The 16073-nt window shown below is 38.8% G+C and overlaps 1 protein-coding gene across 1 annotated transcript in view; it reads right to left on the bottom strand.

Moving 5' to 3' along the window:
- Positions 1-3903: 3903 nt before the first annotated feature.
- LOC107582487 (lysine-specific histone demethylase 1A-like) overlaps positions 3904-16073 on the bottom strand; it is a 16071-nt gene continuing 3901 nt past the window's right edge. The window contains exons 2-21 of the mRNA XM_016268348.1: positions 14874-15039; positions 14576-14709; positions 13762-13840; positions 13538-13630; positions 13195-13301; positions 13014-13095; positions 12794-12888; positions 12256-12273; positions 11817-11959; positions 11616-11706; positions 11400-11534; positions 8370-8443; positions 8147-8258; positions 7821-7953; positions 7554-7741; positions 6380-6494; positions 5885-6012; positions 5557-5665; positions 5039-5076; positions 3904-4952 (exon numbers count right to left, since the gene is read on the bottom strand). Of these exons, the coding sequence (XP_016123834.1) occupies positions 4764-4952; positions 5039-5076; positions 5557-5665; positions 5885-6012; positions 6380-6494; positions 7554-7741; positions 7821-7953; positions 8147-8258; positions 8370-8443; positions 11400-11534; positions 11616-11706; positions 11817-11959; positions 12256-12273; positions 12794-12888; positions 13014-13095; positions 13195-13301; positions 13538-13630; positions 13762-13840; positions 14576-14709; positions 14874-15039 (2229 nt within the window). The 3' untranslated portion in view covers positions 3904-4763. The remainder of the gene's footprint in view (positions 4953-5038; positions 5077-5556; positions 5666-5884; positions 6013-6379; positions 6495-7553; positions 7742-7820; positions 7954-8146; positions 8259-8369; positions 8444-11399; positions 11535-11615; positions 11707-11816; positions 11960-12255; positions 12274-12793; positions 12889-13013; positions 13096-13194; positions 13302-13537; positions 13631-13761; positions 13841-14575; positions 14710-14873; positions 15040-16073) is intronic.

The raw sequence follows: 16073 nt of genomic DNA, 5'->3' as shown, positions 1-16073 counted from the left end.
CTGCAGCAACTGTGAGACAGATCTTGTATTTTTGGGGGGTTGAGAAATGGACTGTCCACATTATTTGTATAGACGGCAAAGTGTTTTAATTTGTGTCGTTATTCTTTTTTTCTGTAAGGCCGAGTGCTCTGTATTGTCTGTTTCAGTTGACACGTAATGTGCCAAAAATCATTCCAAGATATTTTTGTAGTTTACAAGGAAAATGAACAGCTTAAGCATTATTGAAATTAAAAGGGTAAATATTTCTGTTGTCAAGCTTTTCCTTTATCTGCTTTTTTCCAAACTACAATCGGATAGGTTTTATTTAAAAGTATTTTGTAAAGTGGGCCATTTTTAAGATATGTTAAGTTTTTTCCCCCCATTTTTTTGTTTGTTTATTGTGTAGATGTGTACCTTATTGGGCTCCTGGAGAGTGTTTTTTTGGATTATTAATTTCAGTGTTATGTTTTATTCATAATCTGTATGAACTATTAAAGTTAGCCGACTCAGTTAAATGTATTAATTCACCAGCTTTTCAAACTTTTTTTTTTCTTTCATTCTAAGGGAAGTGTTTGGGTAAGTAAGATGAACCTGTTGAGCCAGGGTCTCAGTATGGTTCAGTTCTGTACTGTTCTCATCTTTTATTAACCGCTCAGACTGTGGGTTTCCCTTCTGTTCATTCAGGGTTCATTCATCTCCTGTGCCGTATTAAAAGCGCTGCCAAAGACAGATTTCAGGCCTTAAACGCACACACACGCAAACATACTGTAACACACAGTCACTGAATTAAAGTTCACTGATATTTGCTTACACGGTCTCTCAAAGACACTGCACATATAACTACAGGCCTGCATAGTTAAAGAAGGGAGACAGAAGTTGAGAGCGTCTTTGTGGTGTTTCTCTCTCTGATCAGGCAGATGTTGGTATAGCGTGAACCTGCGGTGAGGACACAGGTGAACATGCTCATTGTATTCAGCCTCTCAGTGTCACCAATAGCACACTCTTTCAGTCTTACACCTTTGTACCGTAATATGTGTGCATGTTTCAGCTTAACATGTTTCAGCATTGTGCATGGAGCTAGACATCTCTTTAGGCTGAACTGCAGCCCATATGTATTCCAGCTAATATAATAAACGCAAACTTGTTTGTAACTGGTTTGGTTTTGTGTATTTATCGAGTGGATAACTAAATTGTTTTTTTTTAATAATCTGCCAGCAGATGGTTACTAGACATGACTGATGGACTGAACGTACATCCAAGAAGCTCTGGCGTCATTTTAACAGATTTATTTGTGATAACAGTGTAATAAAAACACAAACCATAGGAATTTGATATTCAGTATTTTTTCAACTGGCGGAACACATTATTTGTGTAATGCCAGATAGATCCATCTAAATAAAACTCTTCAGTTAAAATAAGCAACACTCATGACAGTAAATTTTAGGCGTAAATGTTCCAATGTTTTTTTTATTATTATTTAAAAAATGTAGCAATTTACACCACAAACGGTAAGTAAAAAGAGAATAGTTAAGTCCACACCACAACTATATTGATAATGACAAACAGCAGCAATATTGCTGGAATCACTTTCAGAACATTTTTTTCCCCAGCTGATGATTAAAACATTGGCCAATCAATAGCAATTAACCAATAATTGAGCCAATCAGAATCTAGACAACATTAAAGAGCGTGAGCGTTTAAAGAGGTAGGCGACATCATTGCATCATACACTTATACTAAATAGAATGTTATCATCCGTTGGTGTGGACAACAATATAGTTATGGCTTTTTTTCCCATGCAGTTTGGAACAACACAAGGGTGAGAAAATAACTTGCGAACTGTTCCTTTAAGGCATCGGTACATAGTAAACGTATGGTCTGCATTTTATGGCTTGGTACTAATAAGCAATATTGACCGCGAGTTCATAAAATAACAGACTATTTAGATGGAAAGACACCACAAATCAATATAGATATGACATGATGCTGTAAAGAACTTTAAAACCAGACTTAGAGAGTTCACTCAGCATCAGAATTCACTATTGTTTGTCCAAATCATTGAAACGGCTTTAATCCTGTTCTGAGACTAAACGGGAGGTTTTTTTTGAAAGACATTCAAAATGGATTAGAAAAGTCTAGACAATGAAGTCAGTCTTGTTCCAGCATTGAACATTCTTCAGCATTACCGAAGAAGAGTTTTAAAAGCATTTTAATGGAGCGTTAGCATGAAACTGACTAGGTGATTTAAAAATGAAAGGTTATACGGCCTATCTGTGTGTGGAGGTGTTGTATGAGTGTTTTAGTCCATAGGGGGAGAGGGGGGTTCTGTGTTGAAAGGCACATTGTCAAGTTGTTGTAGTGTGTGGGTGATTAAGAGTAACATCTGGATGAGTCAGGTTTGAGTTCTGACACGCTCATGTGCATCAAAAAGAGACCTACTCAGAGTCTAACGCAATGAAATATTTCCCAGAAGGCATCCAGGTGTCTTTGAGAATATTACAGCACGTCAAAGGTGTTAAAATACAAGTTGAATACAATTTTAATATTATGCAATCAGATTATGGAGTCTGTCCTGACGGGGTGCAGCTCGTGCATCATTTCCTGCTAACGTTGTGGCTCTAGGAAAGTCAATAAATCTAGAGGAACTGGTCTTGGAAGTTGTCTGCAGTTAACAGTTCAACATAAAAGCATCCACAAAATACCATAATATCTAATAGACGTGATTTGATGGCGATTCGGCTTTGCGGTCAATGAACCGAATGTACTCACATTATCAAAACCACTGGACAACTGCAGTATTATGAATTAAAGTATGGTTGTGGCATCGTGGTGCAGGCTGCTCAAGGCTCTAATCATGAACCAAACTGCTGGGGCCAATATCAGCTAAGGTCCCTCAGACTCCCACAATGCAGTGCAGCTGCCAGGGCCCACACCACACAAACTGGGCCTGTGGCCAGAGGCCTGGAGAGGTTATGGCAAGAACAGAGAGAGGGTGAGAGTGGCCAAGAAAGCCCCTGGGCAGCATGACATGGGAAGAGACTGGATAAACTAAGAATAAAAAGAGCAAAGCAGACAAAAATGGGAAGGAAATGGCCACAACCAAAAGAAGAGAAAAAATGAGACCATGAAAAGAGGCTAAAGAAACAGGTTAAGAGAATGCCTGACCAAAATATTAAGTAAAAAAAAACACGGCAGTTCACTCCGGACACATAATTGCACACAAAAACAGCAAAACACAAAGTTGGTCAACATAGCAAATATGCATGACCAATTCAACACATTACATAATCTGCTTGGGAACATCTTTTCCAGACGGTGTGGATTCCTACAGAAATTACTCTATTTCACCCACAACAAAATCATCAAACAATGTGAAGTAGAATGCTCCTCAAGGAATAAAAAGGAATGCATGTTTTTTTTTACTTCTTAATGTTGCGATGCAATGAAAGTAGCAAAAGGTCATTTGTTGCATATTGTGACGTACATTCTAGGGATATGGATTATCAAATTGTGGGCTGGGTGCTTGCTTCTATTTATTGTTGATTGGATGGAGGCAGATCTAAATGCATACCTGAGGTAGAATTTAAGAAAGGATCGTGGTTTAAGCAGACTAAATGATTGGAGTTGTCCAGCATATGACAGCAGAGAGAAGGCTGTCATTTCACTGGAAGATCGAGTTATGACATTATGATTAAAAATTGTAAAACCTGAACAATGCATAGATATATGGTTCCCAACAAGATTAGGAACATAAATGTAGAACTTCTATTATATGGTAACTTTAACTTGACTTACGGCAGCACTCGTGAGAGACAGTAATGGTAGAACAAACGCGTTTTGTATGAAACAGACCTAAGCAGGTCAACTTGAGGGGTTGTTCACACAAACAATGTGAGAAATAGCACTGATGAATAGAAAAGAACAGGAGGTTCTCAACGTGTTTTAATGAAGAATGTGAAAATTTACATACATTTATCCACAAATAACCATAAACTACCAGAAAGCTGGGGGTATGAAGCAGACTTCATATTTATTTTTACTACAAAAAAAAAAACACAAATATAAAAAATATTGCAATGACCATAATTAAACAAATAAAACTTAAAACCACGAGCTGCTCAAGAAAGATACAAAGCTATAACTTATATTCTATTTGAACAGACACAGACCTATTAGCAACACAATGTGCATTCCAGCCAATAAGCAATTGTTCCTAACAAAAACATCCAAGCTACATAGAAAATTCATGACATTTGCTTTTGATTTTCTTTTTTATTATTATGAAAAAATAAAAAGCAATGGGTTGGGTAGGCAGCTGGATTTCAACTAATGCATCCATATCCATCTATCTGGTTTTTACAATTGAAATTTTAATGCTCTGCCTTGAAACATTTGATACTTTGTGATCAAAGACTTTGCATGAGTTGCGTTACGTGTGAATAACAGTCCCTTGTCCTGTGCGTCTGCAGGGAACAAACCATTCCAGGTAAATTCTTCTGGAACCATCCACCTGTCCTTTCAGATGACTTAGTAAAGCTGCTGCAGCAGAAGGTAAATGAGTGAAGGGTTGTTTTAAATCTCCAGCTCTCAGATTAGTGAATGATTTCCCTAAAGGCATGTTCTTACATGCAGACAAACTCTCCCATAAACACACATTCCCAGTCTAAGGAGTCACCCGGTGTCCTTACGTGACCCGCCCGCTCTTTATCTAACAAGACATTCTTTCACTGAAAATCCCCAACTCACATTCTCTCTCTGTGCACATCATGTGTGGGTTTAGACATTTATTGGATGCTGGGGGAGGGCTGTGGGTTTGGATTGGCAGTGGCTTGGCGTGGCATAGTGTACATGGCTCCCAGGAACTGATCAGCGATCCTTCCTGCCTCCCTCAGCCCACTCAGCAAAGCGCCGTGGACCGTTGCGGGATAGTTTCTGATTGTGTGTTCACCCGCAAAGAACAGACGTGGAACAGGCTGCAAAACACACACAATCAGCATAACATCTGCTTCTGGTGACACAAGCATCTTAAAGGAAATGAGCAATAAGCTATGACACTCACCTGTGAGGCTCCAGGTATGGCATTCATTTTTGGATAAACTAACCCTTTAATTAAACCCCATTAAAACACTAGCAGTCCAATGCTGCATCAACATAACTCAAAAGTATTCAAGTCCACTTATGAGCCTCTATAAATTACACCACCATCATAAAGCAATTCTTTTTATCATATGCACATATTTTAACAGATGCTTACGAAGCAAAACAACTTACAATACAGTGCACAATGCCAAAAAGAAACCAAAAGCTATTACCTAGATTATTTTTGTCACTAAAATGATACAAAATAATACAGATAAAGCACATGCAGTCATGCAAAAAAAAAACAAAAAAAAAACAAGTAGCTGATGCTTGCTTTCAATGGAGTCAATGAAAATGCATTTCCATGAACATTTCTGACATCCTGCGGTGTATGCAGACTGCTGTTTATGATACAGCAGCACTGTGAATGAATCCGGTACCACACTGTGCCCTCTTGTGACAAAAACCGAGAAATGGAGTGGGACAATTGCATAATACTGCAGTATTTTTCATCATAGTCATTACCAGATGAACCGGCTGCTACATACGAGTAAGACCCACGAGCCCAAGGGTCGGCACGCCAGCGACTCACCACCGTCTCCTTTGGCTGCCATGACGACAGAAACAGAACACATAGTCAGTTTGTTGCCATTGGAGCAGAGTCAGATGCTTCATACCACGGGAATGAGCCCCAGAGTCTCAGTGTGTGATATTTCACAGATTTCATTAGATTTAAGTTGATGTTTCCTCCCTATTCATACAAGCTTTTGTTGCACAGTGCGGAACTACAAATGAAATAAGCTACTCTTAGCACATCCGAGCTCACCTGAGGTACTGCACTGCTTCCAAAGATGCCCTTGAGGATTGCCAGACAACGGCCAACAATGACATCATCACTGATATTCTCCATAATGCCTGCAGCCTCTCCCGCCATCAGAGCCACCAGTATGGGAGCTGAGAAGACACAAAAGGTCAGATTCAAAGTGAGCTCTGAATGACATAATTATGCAACTATAATTATCAGAGAGAATTTTTCAACCAATATATTTATTACTGATATATGGTCAGTATTGGAAACTTCATTGTGCAAGCTCATTTCTGCCTTTTTTTACCACCATCACTTAGAGCTTAAATACACAAATAGTTAATAGCATAAGATGTAGTCTTCAGCAGATCTCAAAATGAACATCTGTTGTAATCATTAAATTTACTTGTTGCATTTTTTTTTTCATTTCATACCTTATTGTCCATAACATCAAAATAATTAACTTAATAGCCAGATGTTTAATATTGAAGCATCCCTAAACTGAAGGATGATTACCTTTGTAGAGATTCCAGAAGAGAAACAGTTCCCCTCGACTGGCCGTAGTACTTCCCACATGTCCAAAGAGGTTAACACTGGGGTCCCAGAATACTCTATCAAAACACAACACAACCTAGAACAAGGACAACAAAGATTAGGACAGAATGGGCCTTTTTAAGTGCAGCTGACGGACTTTCTTCTGTGGAACAGAAGATTTTTGGACAAATTTCTCTTTTTTTTTTGCCCATACAATGGAAGTCAATGGGCACCAAAACGGTTTGGTTACAAACAGTCTTTAAAATATCTTCTGTGTTCCAAAGAAAGAAAGTCATGCAGGTTTGAAATAGCATGAGGGTGAGTAAAGTGACAATTTTCATTTTTGGATAAACTAACCCTTTAATTAAACCCCATTAAAACACTAGCAGTCCAATGCTGCATCAACATAACTCAACAGTATTCAAGTCCACTTATGAGCCTCTATAAATTACACCACCATCATAATGCAATTCTTTTTATCATATGCACATATTTTAACAGATGCTTACGAAGCAAAACAACTTACAATACAGTGCACAATGCCAAAAAGAAACCAAAAGCTATTACCTAGATTATTTTTGTCACTAAAATGATACAAAATAATACAGATAAAGCACATGTAGTCATGCAAAAAACAAACAAAAAAAAAAAACAAGTAGCTGATGCTTGCTTTCAATGGAGTCAATGAAAATGCATTTCCATGAACATTTCTGACATCCTGCGGTGTATGCAGACTGCTGTTTATGATAGAGCAGCACTGTGAATGAATCCGGTACCACACTGTGCCCTCTTGTGACAAAAACCGAGAAATGGAGTGGGACAATTGCATAATACTGCAGTATTTTTCTGCTGCAGCTGAACTAAGAGAGGAAGTGAGGGGAGAGAGAGAGGAGTGCAGAGGAGGAGGAGGATGACGCATCCTGGACACTCAATATGTGTAGGGGTAAATTCGTTAAGGACTCATTGCATACACACCTATATTTATCATGTTAAATATGATTTGTCCTAACCCGCCCAACCTGAGCTTCACTCTTTATTAGCCAAAGACGATTAGTTTGATATATACACATAAAATGTCCCATGCTGATACAGACCAGCATTGTCATTACATTAACACCCTCCTGTCTGCAAAGGAATAAACAGAAATTATTCACACCTTGTTGAGGTTCCCAAAGCCCATTCTCTGAATGGCAGCCGTCTTCCATTCTGGCAGGGGAGGCACAAACTGCACAGCTGGCGGCTGCTGCTTCAGCACTCCCAAAGGAAGAGTACATAACACGGCGTCACACTTATAAATGAACGTCTGGGTAGTGGAGCGGGTATTCACCGCAATCACCTCACAACCTGAGATAGGGAGGAAATGATGGTCATAAATACATACACAAACACACCAAAACAGCAGGAGCTGGACTGACTGACTCACCAGATGATGTGTATCGGACCTGTCTCACTGCAGTGTTGAGTTTGATATCCAAACCCTCTGCAAGTGCCACTGGGACGCATGAGTATCCGTTCCGCACCGTTAGGTGACTGCCCGTGAACTCAAAATCATCGTCCTACTCAAACATAGAAAGAAAAGGGACAGGCTGCAGAAGCAAGCTTTGTTTTCTTTCAATTCTGACATCTTACATTTATGCATTTGACTGGGAATGACATTTCCATAGTGAGCACCATTCTCTACAAGTTGAGTTACACAAACACTATTCAGACATGAAAGGTGATTTGCGAAACAAAGTGTCCGTGCAGTACCTGATCCCAGTGTTTGAGCGAGAGTGTTGAAAGAGGTGTAGCGTTGGCAAACTCAAGGTTTGCAAAGTGCCAGTCAAGAATCTGTCGGTCTCTCGAAGACAGATAAACATCACTGAAAAAGAGATCCAGGATGACATGACTTGGACTCCATTTGGAAGGACAGACAGGTATGTTAATGTGACCTCAGTGGGTCTGATTACTTGCATGGGTTATATATGATTACCTGGGTGGGTTGGCCTCCAGCTCTTGCAGTCTCTCCTCTAATTTTACCTGCATCTCCACCAGTTCATCATACTCCTGTAGCACAAGGACAGGATCACAAATCAGCACACGCGTAGGTTTTTAAATGAAAGATGGTAATACCAGTATCTAGAGAGCACAGTGGCCAATGGCTGACACAATACAGATAATCATAATGCATTTTAAAAGATAGCATATGTGACAATTAAATGCACGCTTTTTACACAGTTAAATTCACAAAAAGAAAGAAAGAAATTTACATTAGTCACAAAATTGGTTTGATCAGAAGTTTTTTCTTAACGGTGAACATGAGAGTTCAAAATAAGACCTTTCTCTCTCCCCAGCACCTGAGTGTGAGGTTTTCGGATGTGTACACTCATTGCTAAACGGCTGAAATCAGCAGTGGTTTCATCCCAGAGGGCAGAGTCATCTCCCTCCAAGCGGGCCAGCCGTTCACCCATCTAACCAGCACAGGACTATTTAAAGAAAACCCTCCCCCTAAACCACATCACACAATTCTGAAATACCCTGCTTTAGTTTTTCTGTGTCAATCTGTTACAATCTGCAAGAATGTGTTTTTAGTCGCAAGAAATCCACAAGCACACTGGATAGTATTATTCTCCACACGGTGAAAACACATTCACTAGCGTGTGCACTAGTTATATTACAGGCATAGACACATTTCTGTTGCCATCATGACTTTTTACAGGCATACATACACACTACTGTTCAAAAGTTTGGGGTGAGTAAGATTTTTTTTTTAAAGAAATTTATACTTTTATTTAGCAAGGATGTATTAAAATTCATCAAAAGTGACACTAAAGACATTTATAAAGTTACAATAAATATCTGTTTCAAATAAATGCTGTTCTTCTAAGCTTTAAATATTAATGGGGTCATATGATGCCATTTTAAAGATCATTATTTTGTGTATTTGGTATAACAGAATATGTTGACATGCTTTAATGTTCAAAAAACACATTATTTTTCAAATACTGTACATTATTGTAGGTCCTCTATGCCCCGCCTCTCTCAAACAAATCGTGTTCAACAAAGCCCCCTTCTTTGACAAGCGCAGTCTGCTCTGATTGGCCAGCTGACCCAGTGCATTGTGATTGGCCGAACACCACAAGCACGCATCGGAAATGAAATGACCCTTACCATAATCGGGAGCTTCAGCTTTCAAAGTAAATAGACCTAATAATGTTGTTAGTTTTACCAACAGTTCAAGCCCAAAAGGGCAACAGAGTCGCGTGACAGACACAGTGATGAATATGGTTTTGCAGTACACAAGCCTGATTCAGAAGCGCCAGATTGTCATAGCAAAGTCGGAATTTACCCTTTTTTTGGGGGGGAAATAGTTTTTGTGCACAGCCAGCCTTGTACTCTTCTAGGTTCAAAAAACTGTCTCCATAAAAATGCGTTGCACAAATTCGAACATCTGGGTTCTGCTGTTCTGTTGAAATTAATCTTAACCACTGATTTCTAATTGCATCTACTTCCGGAAGGCCAAATAAAATGCTTTTGCTTTCGCCTAGAAACACACAGCGTCTCCCTGACATGCTGCTTCAACACTAACTGCTGTTCCTGAAACCACGCCTTCTTTCTTTGTGCACACATTTGGGTGGCATTATGCTAATATTTCCACATAGTGACGTAGATATGTGGGGGCGTGTTAGAACGAGCCGTTTTAGGTAGGTGTGGCTGACTCTGAACTTTTATAAAGAATATCTCTTTGGATTTGAGACTTTAGTCTTTGCAACTTTACAGATCTTCTTTATGCACCAAGAGCTTGTAACACTCCAAAGAGAAAGGAAAACTTGAAATCTCATCATATGACCCCTTTAAGCAGCATAATGGTTTTCAACATTGATAAGAAATGTTTCTTGAGCACCAAATCAGCATATTAGGATGATTTCTGAAAGATCATGTGACACTGAAGACTGCAGTAATAGCTGCAATGCAAAACAGTTATTTTAAATTGTAATAATATTTCACAATATTTCTGTTTTTACTGTTTTTGATCAAACAAGTGCAGCCTTGTTAAGCATAAGAGACGTCTTACAAAAACATTTTTTAAATCCAACAACCCCAAACTTTTGAACAGTAGTGCATATCATGGAAAACAGATTTGTTTGGGCCTCTTTGAAGACTAATAAGCCTACGCATATTGATTTGTAAAAGGTAACATTTCCTTCTGAATTCGTTTTGATTGAGTATATGAAAAAGTGAATAACACAGTTTTCATTTTTGCATATCTGAAAGCCAAGGCTTAAGGCTACATCTAGACGAGAGTCATGCACTAAAAGTATCTTAAAGTTTTAAAATGAAGTCAAACCCCAGTGTGAGCAAGCAGGCGTCGAAATTCAGGTTTCATAATGGTTTGAACACCTATAATGGGCTACAATTGAGAGTGATTATGTGAATTAACATGCTAAAAACTCACCAGTGAAGACCATTTAAGATAGGAATTTAACTTTTGCTCTGTGGGTGCTAAAGAGAGTACGACAGTGTTAGACTGTGGTTTGGAAAAAGTACTAAAACAAGCCAACTGAAACAGCAGGCTGAAATGGTATTATGCTCCATTACCAAGCGCAGAGGTGTTTGGCATGGCCTGAAAACACTGCTGTGCAGTAAAAAGATAGGCAGTCGCTAGCAGAGGAGATGCTTGGCTGCTGAAAGTGCGATCAGTATTGCTGGCGAGTTAGTTGGCTTCTAGGACAACGAACGAGTTCTAACCTTAGTTTGATTAGATTTCGGCTTTAATTTGACAAAAGGGATAGGCTTTAAGGGACATAAATACAATTTTCACAACCCATGTTTACCAGTTTTTTGGCCACTGGAATGGGACTGGGAAATTAACCAAGCCAGAATCTTTTGCAACAAACAGAATTTGTCATTGACATGGTTTCCTATCAGAGTTTCTATTTGTGTAAGCCTGCACAATGTATATATGGTCCGTGTGGGGTGAGGTCATGTGGATTCAGTCAATATGGGGAGTTTGGTCTACTACCTTGCAGAGTGCTGTGAGGTCTCTGTGTTTGCTCTTCACCAGGAACTCAGCTGTGATGTCTCTGGGTGGCTTTACCTCACTGGCCTCTTTATACTGCTGATGCAGCTCCTTCACTTTCTCCTTAGTAGCCACCATCTGAACAAGAGCAGGCACAATCAAATTAATTGTGTGTGAGGAGTAAGCTGTAACTGAGGGAAGTGTACATGCATGTATTACCTTGTTCAGAAGGTCCTTAAGCTCCTCTTGAGTCTTCACAATCTTCTTCCAGTGTTCAATCTGCTCATCTTTCACATGTTTCTCCTGCAGCCTGAACATTGATGAGCAACATGTCAATGCCATGCTATTATCTTTTTACTTCTGAGGCTTAATTTTCAACACTCAGAAACAAAATATGAAGCAAATAAAGAGCTCACTCACTGTATAACTACTTCCAGTGCTTGTCCCAGAGACACAGGTTTGTTGTTAAGAAAGTTGAAGTCGAGCTGGTGGCTGAGATATGACGTTGCCTCTAAAAGGCGATTGAACTCTTGCTCTACCATCTCATCCTTCTCTTTAGGGACCTACAGCAGAGTTACAACCATGCAACTTGATATTATGGATGATAATCTATCCAGATATACATTGTTGTCACAGTATTAATATGTAATGTGTATATGTACATAAATGTGTCATTTAACAGGTGTCCATTTCCATCAAGTTTTTGGGTAGCAAACTATACTGAACCGGAAGGTGTTCAGAAATCATAAACCTGTATTGAATATGCAGTTATCATTGGGTGTTGAGTGTGTAAATAAATCCATTAGCACAGTTCCTCTAATTACATATGTTGTATGATATTATAATCAGAAATACTTACACTTGTGCAGCGCTCTCCCTGTATAACCAGGGCAATCCATCAGTTTAAGAAATGAAAATGGAGTGAAAGCGAGTGAGATAAAAAAATAAAAAAAGGAAGGATGGGATGTAGCAAAGAGAAAATGTTCGGGGGTTAAGAGGGGGCAGAGAGTGAGAGAGGGAAAAAGACCGTTAGATTGTTCTTTTCTCTAATTAGAGTCCAAGTGCTTGACTTTAAACATAGTAAGGATGCCAATCAGACGAGAATGGGAGGAGCACTGACTTTTCATATTTAAACATCATGTTAACTGGTCTGAAAAACAACTGCACTACAACACTGTATAACACACAATGATGTCTCAGCGATGCCGTACAATATCATGAAGATCAAATTGTGACAGTGTTTACATTGTATCCCTATTTTAATACATTACTTTTACTTTTAATATATTACTTCATACTTATATGGTGATATTCTGATCATATGTTGAAATATATGTATATTAGCGTATGAACCCTAATATGATGTTCATCTGTCAATATGTTTCAAGATCACTCACAGCTTGTCCATTGGCCTCATAGAGTGGACACTTCTGTTTGATTTTGGCCAGCTCCATGTTGACCTGTTTGCTGACTACTGCCATAGGGTTTCCACCTTAAAGACATACACAACAGTTTCAAACTGTTGCAAAAGCTTTGAGATAGCTGCCTGAACATGTGACTCTATTCCATGGTCAACAGTGCCACCTCCTGGAGAGAAGAGTATTTGATATTTCTTACCCAGTCCAGTCACCACCATAGCACCCAGGTCAGCTACATAGTTCCCTTTCCTGAAAGTGGCCACTCGCCCTCCCACACGATCCTATCAAGTACAATCAAGGTTTGTAAAATAAATTTAAAAAACTTGTCTCAGCTCTCAATGTAAAATACTGGATAGAGTATCAGAGCAGCATGTACTTACTCTTGCTTCCAGAATGGTCACATCCATCCCAAAACTCTGCAGCTGTTTTGCTGCTGCCAGCCCGGACACCCCACCTCCAATCACTATAACTTTTCCAGTTTTCTTTGCTACAAGAACATAAGAGAGTATAATTTGAACAACACTGGAGAACAGAGTGCTTTCTGCGTTGTGGTTTGTTACTCTGTCTGTCTTTGCATTATTACCATTAGTCTGTTTAAATGCCTGCTGCAAACAAGCTGTCATTGTTCTCTACACCAGACAAATGAAATGTAATTGTGGACAAAGCCTTGTACTGTGGTCATCTTGTAGGTTTTGACATTAATATCATTAAAGTCTGAATTACTTGGCAGAGGCTTTACTCTCTTGTAGACACCAAAGTTGATGAACCCATGTCTCTCCAGGTAGCTGTGTATCCGGTGCACTAGGACAGCATCACCTGCAGAGAAGAACCACCACGGACAAATTAAAAATATTCACATGAATATTTAAACAAATACAATTAAGTCTACACATTTAAAAGTGTAAAAAATGTTGGAATCAGAGCAATGTCAGGTGAAAAAGACTCACTGTTGTATGGAGCTTCTAGCTGCTGCACAGTTGCCTCAAAGGTCAGCTGGATTTTGGGGTTGTCCAACCATAGTTGAAGCTGAACATTCGAGAAAATACATTTTCACAACTGACTGGAAAACACATGATTCTTGCTGATTCTGAAACATTTTTACAATACAATCTACCTTATCATTTAAAAGTTTGGGGTCAGTAAGACCGTTTAATGTTTCTGCAAGAAGTCTCTTATGCTCACCAAGGCTGCATTTATTTGATCAAAAGAGTAAAAACAGACATTTTGTGAAATATTATTACAAAAGAACTGCTTTCTATTTTAATATGTTAAAATGTAATTCATTTCTGTGATGTCAAAGCTGAATTTTCAGCAGTCATTACTCCAATATTCTCTCTACTCTGTCACATTAGAAATCATTCTAATATGCAGATTTGTTGCTTAAGAAACATTTATTATCAGGGTTTTAAAAAGTTGTGCTTAATATTTTGAGAAAACCATGATACATTATACACATTTCCCACCATCTTTAATGTATTGAAAGGTCAAAAAAACAACATTTACTTGAAATAGAAAACTTTTGTAACATTATAAATGCCTTTACTGTCACTTTTGATCAATTTAATGCATTCTTACTTAATAAATGTTTTAATTAAAAACTTACTGACCTCAAACTTTAGAACAATGTATTATTAGCCAATAAGACTTCTAGAAGAGTTTCTACCATAATAACAATGTCTATTTGGCTCCTGTTTATCTGCTTTAAAAAACTAAATTCAAATGCTTTAAATCACAAAATGAAGTCTCCAGCTGCGAACTCACCGTTCGGTTCCGGATGTACAAGAACACTTTCTGAGTATGCTGTGGTCCACCAATAATGTCAGGGAAGCATGCAGCTTCCTGTGATGTCATACGGTCATGTGGGAGACGACTCTGGAAGGCGGCCCCCTCTACACCTAAGTTGTCACAACATACATTAACCCACAGCTATTAGTACCACCATTGTCTCCACTTCTATAAACATCTTTATTTTATCTTTCAAAATGACAAAGTATTTTGAAATATTTTTAAATTCTGTAAAAGGTGCAAAATTTTAGATTAGTCCAACCTCTGACTATACCTGACGGTTCCTCAGGTTCGCTGTCATTCTCCTCCTCTATTGGTGGGGCTGGTGGAGGAATTACCTGTTTCCTTTCTTTTTCAGCTTTAGCGTTCCTCTCTTCCTCCGAATAATACTCATCCTCCGACAGATTAGCGAGACTCTCATCCATCTCCCTGTACTCCACCTGCAGCAGGAGGCACAATAAAAGCTTCATTAAAACCTTGTTCTGTTTCACCTGGGGTGAAACATGACAATTATTCCCTACTTAGACAAAACATCACAACTGTTTTTTTTTTGTGTGTGTAGGAATGGTCTATCCAGGATTTTACGTTGGATTATTATTATATATATTTTTAAAGGTGACATATTATGCCCCTTTTTACAATATGTAATATAAATCTCAGGGGTCCTATTGAAAGTGCCTATTTTGAGTGGATGCAGAAACACGCTGTATTAGAGCATGTCTCTTTAAATGCAAATGAGCTGCTGCTCCCTGCCCCCTTTTCCAGAATAGAGCTGCGCCATTACAGCTCGTACCTGCTAAAAAAACATCTGTTTTGGTTCTGATTATCGTGTTTATCGCACTGAAATCATGCGTTTTAAACCATTTTAGTTTAAACTTCTGATATACGGTTTTCTGTGCGCACACATCTGAAGCACACGGACAGAAAGTGGCTGTCACAGCATGTGAGTACTAAACTAAGTTCTCATTAACACACAAGTTTACGTTAAAAACACACACCAGTAACAAAAACAGTCAGTTATGACTGTGAAGGTAAACAGCTGGGAAATAAATTGCATGTTTATTTTAGATCTGTGTGGCAGCAGCAATATACAGTAAATTAATCAATAAAGCCACTGCTCTGTTGTCTCCTCTGAGACTGGGAATCTAAATAGTGTTCTGTGCTCATCTGTGCAGCCGAAGGCAGAACAGTTAGCATGTTTTGCTCAAACATTCGCCGTGGCATTAGAGCTGGTACACCGTTGTCGCTTGCAAAATCAAAATGACGGCACCGTGGGTGTACATTTACAGATTAAGGGGCGGTAATATTATAATGAGATCCCTTTGCAACATCACTAGGGGAGCGGGATCAGACGCGCTCATTTTTTCAGATGCTTGCAGAAAAAAGCTTATCAAAACAAAGTTACTGAGTTAATCTTTCTCACGTTTCCTTGATTGGTAGATGCACCGGGGACCTGATTATAGCACTTAAAACC

Source organism: Sinocyclocheilus grahami, unplaced genomic scaffold (genome assembly GCF_001515645.1).
Source record: "Sinocyclocheilus grahami isolate Dianchi unplaced genomic scaffold, SAMN03320097.WGS_v1.1 scaffold4.1, whole genome shotgun sequence".
In the NCBI taxonomy this organism is placed as follows: Eukaryota; Metazoa; Chordata; class Actinopteri; order Cypriniformes; family Cyprinidae; genus Sinocyclocheilus; species Sinocyclocheilus grahami.
This window is presented reverse-complemented; position numbering and strand designations above follow the sequence as displayed.